At 67.0% G+C, this 9077-nt stretch overlaps 1 protein-coding gene across 6 annotated transcripts in view; it reads right to left on the bottom strand.

Annotated features, from left to right (window-relative positions):
- Nucleotides 1–151: 151 nt before the first annotated feature.
- Nucleotides 152–9077, bottom strand: part of TSPAN4 (tetraspanin 4) — a 21694-nt gene continuing 12768 nt past the window's right edge. For 5 of the 6 annotated variants that reach the window (XM_024131575.3, XM_024131573.3, XM_007108675.3 and 2 more), the window contains exons 4-9: nt 4822–5013; nt 3498–3572; nt 2508–2609; nt 2277–2408; nt 2121–2204; nt 159–1362 (exon numbers count right to left, since the gene is read on the bottom strand). In XM_024131575.3, coding sequence (XP_023987343.1) covers nt 1294–1362; nt 2121–2204; nt 2277–2408; nt 2508–2609; nt 3498–3572; nt 4822–5013 — 654 coding nt within the window. In that variant the 3' untranslated portion in view covers nt 159–1293. Of the gene's footprint in view, nt 1363–2120; nt 2205–2276; nt 2409–2507; nt 2610–3497; nt 3573–4821; nt 5014–9077 lie in introns of all 6 variants that reach the window. The other variant, XM_024131572.3, reaches the window with a different exon arrangement.

The following is a 9077-nucleotide window of genomic DNA, read 5'->3' on the forward strand; positions in this document are numbered from 1 at the left end:
ACTCTGTTACTTTTGCTGGAACGGTCCCTGGCGTTCTGGTGGCTTCCATGGAGTGAGAACAGGGGAGGCCGGTGGGGCGTGGGGTGGGGGTCCAAGGGCCAGGAGGGGCCGGGCACCCTGGTGGTCTGGGTTGTGCCGGGGTCAGTGCCTGGCTAGGCATCACCAGGCAGGTCTGCCACAGAGCAAGGATGCAGAGGGGGTGGGGCCGCAGGGCCGGCAGGAGTACGGGCTGGAAACAGAGTATGGGGTGTGCCATTTGGGGGGGTCAGATGCCCCACAGCTAGTGAGGCCCTTGGGAGGGGCCCATCCCCCAGCCTGGACCCCCAAACCCACCACCCTCCTCAGTCCTGTCCTCAGGAAGCCCCGCCGTACCTCTGAGGTGGTCTGACCATTTCTCTGATTCTGGGCCTTGTGACAACTGCTTCGCTGCCAACTGCCTACTTATTTGCAAAATCCGTGAGTGATACTTAAGAGACGAAGCTCCCAGGAACGAAACAGGAATAGAAAGAGAATAGGAAAGATGGAGCTGAGCTCCACTTTGGGAGGACACCCCTGGGGGAGGGGGAGGCCCTGAGGCTGGATGGGGGCCACCCCACGTCAGGAGAGGGGTGTCCGCGGCACGGGCCGTGGGCGGGTCAGTGAGGCTCAGGGCTGTTCTCTGCCACGGCTTGGAGCCAGCCTCACTGAGGTTCTCTTGCCATCCTCTGTGGGCGCAGGGGCCACCGTCTGTCTGGTCAGGGAGCTCCCCACGCTGGGCCCGCACACATCCCAGAGCCCCACTCCGGGCACCAGGCCGGTATCGGTGGGCGGAGGATCCACGGCCACACAGGGCCTGTCTGGTGTGGCCCCCGCCCCGGGGTCAGGGCAGTGAGAGACACGGCTCGGGGGCTGCTGCCCACACACTTTATTAAGACGCACGCAGAGCCGGCCCTGGCCCCACTGTGGAATGTGGTGGACGGGGCTGCAGGCCCGCCTCGAGCACCGGGACCAGTGGCCCATCGCTCACCCCGCAGCCCAGCCCCCTGCCCTGCCCAGGGCCGCGGGGGAAACACTGCTCTGGAGGATACCTGGAGATGCAAGAAGCCCCTCCCGACTGCAGCCGCGGCCGGCTGGCCGCGCGCCGCGCTCACAGGCCTGGCTGGGAGCCCTGCGGGCTCTGGCTGCCTGCTCCTCCCGTCCCCATGCCTGGGCTGGTGGGAGGTCCTGTAGTGGGAGAGGCAGGTGGGGACACGGTCATCTCCCCAGGGGCGACGTCCTTCGGCAGCGAAGCAGGGGTGGCGGGCAGCTGGCAGCCTACGCGCAGTAGGCGTCAGCCTTCACCACCTGGCAGTACATCGTCATGGCAAAGGTCAGGCCCAGGATCTGTGGGGAGAGGCGGGGGCTGGGCAGGGCTGCCCCAGGCACGACAGACCGCGCGCGGCAGGCACCCCGACCCCACACCACAGCTTCCCAGGTGGCCTGGAGCGCCCTTCCCTGGGGAAGCCTCGGGCAGGGCCTGCCCCCCACGGGCCCCTTGGGCTCAGGCCCAGACCCGCCTTCCCTTTGGGTTGGGTTTGGCCACCCTGGGCTCCGCTCGTGGTCTCAAGGCCTACGGGTTCCAGGCTAGGCCCCCAGCAGCTGCCCTCTGCCCCTCTGTCAAACTGCCATCACCCCTTAGGGAGTGTCTGTCTGGGATCCCTGTCTGCACCCCAGAAACGGGGGCTGCCCTGACACTGCTTGACCTCGAGCTCCCCCAGGGTCCTGGCACTCGGGTCTTGGGGAGCGGGGGAGGGCTGGCTGGACTTCACACCAGGGCCCGGGCTGCCCTGTGAACACCGCCCACCACGGCCACTGGGTAGGGCGTGCAGGAATGGGGCTGGCACATGGGCCCTCAGCAGAGGCGTCCGGTCTGTGCTTCCGCCCACGAGGAGACGGTAGGGCCCTCTGCTCAGGAGTCCGGGGCAGCCTGTCCTCTGAGGCGTCCAAGGTCACCTCCCTATGGACATCGTCCCTGACTATCCCCTGTGAGCCCCACCTCTGCCTGGGGACCCACACTCCTCTGCGGCTTTGTTCCTTGGGCTCAGGGCCTTCACACAGGTGCTGGGGAGCCGGGGCCGGGGCTGGGGTGGGTCCCCGCGTACCTGAACCAGTGCTGTGCACAGCCCAAAGACGCCCACGGCCAGCAGGTTCTCCTGGAGCCACACCTTCACCGTCTCGTAACACGGCTGCAGGAAGAGCAGGCGTCACAGGGGCTGCGGGGCCGGCCCTCCACCCCCAGTGCCCGGGGCCAGGCTCACCGCCTTCCACCAGGTGCCGGGCGCGTGCAACCCGCAGCTCTCGCTGAACTCCAGGCAGCAGGAGTCAGGCACGCGCGTGGCGTTGTAGACCTCGAACCAGTCGGTGTAGTTGGAGACCCCGCAGCAGCGGAACTGCCGGAGAGGTGGGCTGGGACTGTGCGCGGGGAGGGGGACACCCCCCCGCCCCGGCCACGCCCCCCGCCTACACGCCCCGGCCACACCCCGACTCACGTCTGTCTGGATGATGCTCCATGCGTTGGTGAGGCCCACGTTGCCCGGGGTGCCGTACAGGTGCAGGCCCTTCTTCAGGTCCCGCTGTGCATACCTGTCGATCTGCAGGACAGCAGGGCCAGCCTGCGGCCAGCTCCACCTGCCTCGTCCAGACCCCCGCCCGCCCCGGACCCCTGTGCCTTCTGTCCCCCTCCCTGCAGTCACCTCCTCCCAGAAGCCCCCACCAGGCTCTGGCCTTTGCCCCAAGGTCTCCCTGGGCCTCCCGTGGTGCCGAGCACGGGATCCAAGTCAGACACATCAGTTAATGTACAGATGGAGACGGGCGGGCACAGAAACCCTCGGGGCTGTGTCTGCACACACGGGTTGCAACCCACACGGCTCCGTGCTGCCGGCCGAGAGGGCCCAGATCTTGGCTCCTAAGAGCATTCGTTCTCCAATAAAGGAACCAGGATCCCTGGAGAAACGGCCGATTCCAGGGCTGGGGTGGGGAACCCCCAAGATGGTCCCGGAGCATCTTCTAGCACCAGAAAGGAGGGAGGTGCTCTGAGGGGCACGTAAGGGACGCGGGAGGCGACTGAGAGCTCCAGCCGCCAAAGCCAAACCGGATGAGCAAAAAATAACAGTCTTGGAGTATAACCCAGAGAATAAATAAAACACACATAAATGAGCCCTCACTGGTGTCAATGAACAACTGTACGGGAGTGGGGGATGGGAGATTTTTTCTCCTCCACCTGACACGCAGCTGAGACAGGAGCAGGGGACCCAGCCCGGGCCACCTGGGAGCTCAGAAACCTTCCGGAGCCTCCAGGCCCGGCCTCCTGGGGTTGCGGTTAGAAGCAAACCCACGGCCCGGGTCCCAGTGTCTGTCCCCGCAGAGCTGGGGGGTCCCTGGCGTGGGTCCTCAGTCCCTCCTGCCTCCCACAGCAGCTGGCCCTCGCTGGTGGGGAGGGTGGAGCACCCCCCCCACACCCGAAGCGGGGGCAGCGGTACCTTGTCAGTGTAGGCGAAGAAGAGGATGGCGAGGGAGGTCTCCAGCAGGAACACCAGCAGCAGCATCACGAAGAACTGAGGGCGAGGGGCGGCCTCAGCGAGCCGGCCCCCACCTGCCCCCAGGAGGCGGGGCCGCAGGCCTCAGACAGATGCCCCCAGCCAGGTCTGCAGCCTGGGGACCACCGGGCCCCTCATGCTGCCCCACCGCCCTCGGAACCCTCCCGTCTCTCACTCGACCTCTGAGCACAAGCCTCACGCCTTTAAGCGCGCGCGTGTGGCCCGCGCCTGCGTCCCTGTGATGGGTGGCCACGTGGAGGGACGCCCCGGGAGGCCCTATCCAGGGAGTGGGTCCAACTGCAGTGACCCCCAGCCCCCAGGTCACGTCCCCAAGGGCAGCTGGGGGGGCAGTGCCCACTCAGGCAGGACCAAGCTGGAGAAGCCACCACCCCTGACTGCTCAGACCGTCCACAGGGTGGCAGACTCCACACGGGCACCCCAGAGGCACAGCCCTGGCGCCACGACCGGGCTGAGCAGTGGAGCCTGCCGCCACCTCCTTTCCCGCCACGTCGCTCCCCCAGAAAGGAGGGCCGGGGGGCAGGGCCAGAAGCCAGGATAAGTGGGGCACACCGCTCTTTGAAGCCCCACTGGCCCCATGGGGCCCCTGGACAGAGTGGGGAGAAGGGACAGGGCCAGGGGAGCGGGCCCGGTCCTCTCCTGGGGCGCCTGATCTTGTCCCCCCTCAACCTGGGCCCACGCTGCCCCAGGAGGCACCAGCCTCCGAACTCCAAGTCACCCCGTGGGAAAGGCCAGGGTTGGGGCCCCACCCGTGCCCCAGCTTCCTCCTTCGTCCAAGGGGCCGAAGCCACACCCCACCCGCTGCTCCGAGGGGTCCAAGCCCCGACGGGAACATCTGGAACGTGCTGGACACTTACGGAAGCGCACAGATGGGGGACGCGCCCTCTGAGGCCCTCTGGAGGCCCCACCCGTGACAGAGGCCCCATCTGAAGCAGGTGATTTAGGACCTGGGTGGCCGCCAGGGGCCTCTGTGCCGGGCACACTAACAGGTAGGGAGCCCGGCCCAGGGATCATTTTCCTCCACTATCTGTGATTAATGCCGAAGCTGAGGGTCCTGGGGGGCCGAGAGGGCTGGGACAGGAGCTGGAGAGGCAGTCGTGGGAGAGGGAGTCTTGGAGGAAACAGGCCCGGTATCAGCTGGAGGGGCGCTGCCCGGCACACGTGTGTGTCTGCGTCCGTCAGGGACGCCTCCCCGAGCACCGCCCCCGCCCCCGCGTCCTGCCCGGCGTGCCCCTCCCCCCGGACTCACGGCGAGCAGAAGACATTTGTTCTCCTTGACGGCCCCGATGCAGCCCACAAAGCCGATGGCCGTCACAAAGGTGCCGGCGACGATAAGCAGGTTGGCGGCCGACAGGGACGGGAAGGAGGAGGACAGGGTGGCGAAGTTCCCCTGCGTGGCCGCCAGCCAGATGCCGACGCCGAGGATGCCGCAGCCTCCCAGCTGGGCCCAGGACAGGGCGAGAGGGACAGCGCGGGAGCAGGAGGTCAGAAGCCCACCAGATCCCTGTGGCAGACCCCGGGCACCCTCGCTGCCCTGCTGACCTCCCAGTCCTGTCCTGTTACGGGGGCTGGATCCCCCCCACACGCCCGCGGCCCCAGCTGTTCCCTAGGCGCTGCAGTCCCTGGAGCCCCTGCCGGCCCGCTCCCTGGCCCCCTCCCCTCGACCACTGGAGCTTTTATTGAACTTCGTAATTGCTCATTATTACAAAAATCGATTAAAACAGGAGGAAGAGGCAGAGAAGGGCAGGCGGTGATGAATCCGGGGACGGCTCTTGGCCTGGGGGGACGGGGGGGGGCAGGGGCGAGCCGGCGCAGCCGCCGGGGGTGCCGTGACTCCAGCCCCCCGGGACTCTTGAGCCTCTGGGTCGTCTCCAGATGAAACGGGAGCAGGTGTCCAGGGCCGGGCTGCGGGCGGGCAGCCCCCACACATGGCTGACCAGCCCCTGGACCTACGGCACCCTGGGCTTTGGGGGACCACCTGGGGACTGATGCCTACGGGCTGGCAGCCCTGGGGGCCCTGCCCCACTCAGAACTGGGCAGCACATGGGGCCCCGCACCCCCCGGGCCCAGGAGCCTCCTCGACATCTGGCCTTGACCCTGGCAGGGACCCCCCCACCCCAGACTCAGGCCGGATGGGCCCTGAGACCCCTGCCTGAGGAGGCTTCCGCCTCCCCGCGTGTGCTCAATCACCGCGCCCCCACCAGCAGGCAGCCCTGGCTACAAGGCTGGGGATGGGGGACGCTGCTCCGCTCTCACTGACCCAACGGGGAGCACACGCCGTGCATGAAGCCGGGCCGGCAAGAGACTGCAATTATGGGCGGGGGGCGGGGGGCGGTGGTGCAGCTCCCAGCCCAAGAGCAGGAGCGGCCGCGGGGCCCCCGAGGGGTGGGCGGGCACCAGGGGCTCTGGCCCAGGCCTCCTGCGGGTGCCTAAGGTCCCTCTGGGCCTCGCCTGGGGCTGGCTGAGCGGGCCAGGAGAGCCCCCAGGCTGGAATGACAACCCCAGCGGGGGTCCGGTCGGCTTAGGGCAAACACAGGGCTCCTCTCTGACCCCCAGCCCATCCCTCTTTGCACCTTCCACCAAAAACAAGAACTTCTGTCTAAAAATTATAAACCACCCATTCTGGATGCTCCTGGCTGCAAGTGGGGCCTGGGTGGCAGCGCTAAGCATCCCAGACAGGACAGGGCTCTCATGCCCTGGCCTGTTCATCCTGCCCATCTGAGCCCTCCTCCGGGCGGGGTGGGGGCTGCAGCTCTGGGCGTGTGCCCCGGGCCGGGGCGGTGGGGGACCAGCTGGCAGCAAGTGACGGCCCAGAGCATCCAGCCTCACCGCAGAGCTGGCCTTGGACACAGCCCCAGGTATGGTGGGGTCTGCTGGCTGTACGGAGATGTGTGTGCCCCCCACCTGTGGGATGGGGATGGCCCCCGTGTGGCAGGCCCGGGTCAGCGGTGCGGGGACAGAGCTGTCCACGGTGCTGACCTCTGGCAAGGCCACCATGAGGGAGCAAGACTGGCCACCAGCGCCTCTGGGCACCCACAGCTGCCCAGGGGGTGCCATGATGGGACACAGAAGAGGCTGAGACAGGTGCTGGCTCCCTCAACCCTCCCACCCAACCTGCAGGTGTGGAGCGGGGAGCCAAGGGGCCGTCCCCAGTCTCAGGGGCTCTCCAGGGACGCCGGGGGGAGGCTGGGGCTGGGAGCAGCCAGCGGGGCCCTGCAGACCTGCGCAGGCAGAGGGCTGCCCCGGCCAGGGACCCAGGGCCAGGCCAGGGACCCTGGGGCAGAGGCCAGGGAGGGCGAGCATGGGGGCAGCCTCCCCTTGGAGGGAGCTGAAGTCGGGCCACTCTGGCTGCAGGAAACAGCGACCGGCCAGGCTGTCCTGGGCCCTCGCCCAGCCCACACACGTCCGTCCCCTGCAGAGCCCAGCAGAGCTCCCTCTGGGAGGGTTACGTCTCCGGGCTGAGCCCCCAGGCCAGGGCCCCTGCGGGGTGGCTGGGGCTGACTCTGAGCAGAGAGGAGAATTGTTATTTAAAACCAAACGGCTGCCCAGCTGGCTCTGCCTTCAAGGGCGGCGCGGATGGCTCCTGTCAGCAGGAAAATGAGCCCCTCCGAGCTCCCTGGCCCCGTGGGGACGCGTGGAAGGGCACAGAGAGGACACCGCGGCAAAGTCGCTGTGGAGGCGGGGGTTGGGGGGCGTCCGGGTCGGGGGTATCCTGGAGGGGCTGGGCGCTGCCCCCAGCCTTGGTGGAAACAAGACGTCTTCAATCGACACTCCACAGGGCTTCCCTGGTGGCGCAGTGGTTGAGAGTCCGCCTGCTGATGTGGGGGACACGGGTTCGAGCCCTGGTCTGGGAGGATCCCACATGCCGCGGAGCAACTAGGCCCGTGAGCCATGGCCGCTGAGCCTGCCCATCCGGAGCCTGTGCTCCGCAACGGGAGAGGCCGTGATAGTGAGAGGCCCGTGCACCGCGATGAAGAGTGGCCCCTGCTTGCCACAACTAGAGAAAGCCCTCGCACAGAAGCGAAGACACAACACAGCAAAAATAGATTAATTAATAAACTCCGACCCCCAACATCTTCTTAAAAAAAAAAAAAAAAGGGCTTCCCTGGTGGCGCAGTGGTTGAGAGTCCGCCTGCCGATGCAGGGGACACGGGTTCGTGCCCCGGTCCGGGAAGATCCCACATGCCGCGGAGCGGCTGGGCCCGTGAGCCACGGCCGCTGAGCCTGCGCGCCCGGAGCCTGTGCTCCCCAGCGGGAGAGGCCACAGCAGTGAGAGGCCCGCGTACCACAAAAAAAAAAAAAAAAAACTCCACAAAGCATCCTCACCTCCAGCTCCGAGATGGCAGGAGAGACACCCGCCGGCTGTCACCCAGGTGCTGCCGTCACATGCACTGTGACGGGGACACACAGCCCACGCCCCTCACCATCACACGGTTTCACCCACAACATGCACACACGTCACTGACACGCTGCCCCAAAGCCCCAGGCGCCCACTTGTTCAGGGACATCCACAGTCACCAGAAACTCAGCACTAACAGGATGCATGCTCGTGGCTTCTAAAAACTACCTGTGATTCTGAAACCTGCGTAGGCAGCTTTTAAAACATTTTGGCAGAAAGACTACAGCCTCCGAGTACAGGAGAGGATGGGCCCTGTTAGACCCAGACCGGACACCAAGCTCAGGACAAGTGGGGCTGAAGTCCGGGAAGGCGGGGCGCTCCAGGCCCCTCCCAGGACAGGGTGGCGGGGACATCAGCACTGTGGCCGGGACCCCACCCCCACCCTCCCTGTGTCCCACGCGGCCCCTCCCCAGCCCCGCTCATTGCTGCCGGGGCCAGACAGAGGCCCAGGCGGGGCCCAGGAGCAGACCCCAACCCCACGACAGCCTGGAAGAGGAGCCCAGCCCACCCATCGGGCTCCCCCATCCCAGCCCTGCGGCCGCCGGGGCCTCCCTGTCCCCCTCGCACACACCTGGGGCACGCACCCTGCCCACCTGTCTCCCCACGGGAACCCAGCCCATTGCCTGGCATGTTCTCCCCACTTCCTGTTGTCTCTTTTCTTGTCCACACATTTTGGGGGCTGGCCTAGGTCTTGACAGGTGGGGCCACTTGGTGAGGCCCATGTGGGAAGGGTGCCAGCCGGCCCTCCACTGCTGCCCCTCCAGCCACATGGCTCAGGGTGGCAGATGGCCGGGCAGCTGGCCAGGTCCTTGGAACGGGGCGGAGGGCTGGGGGCCCACAGGGGCCAAGCCTGTGTCCAGAAGCCCCTCTCTCCCGGCAGCCTGCACAATCTTGGGGTGGGGGCCGGGCATGGTGGGGTGACACGCCCCTCCCGGCCAAGAACAGCCACAGGAGATGGGGAGAACCCATCTCTATGAAGTTCAAGAATGGCAAAATTGGGCTTCCCTGGTGGCGCAGTGGTTGAGATTCCGCCTGCCGAGGCAGGGGACGCGGGTTCGTGCCCCGGTCCGGGAAGATCCCACATGCCGCGGAGCGGCTGGGCCCGG

Source organism: Physeter macrocephalus, chromosome 18, assembly GCF_002837175.3.
Source record: "Physeter macrocephalus isolate SW-GA chromosome 18, ASM283717v5, whole genome shotgun sequence".
NCBI lineage: Eukaryota > Metazoa > Chordata > Mammalia > Artiodactyla > Physeteridae > Physeter > Physeter macrocephalus.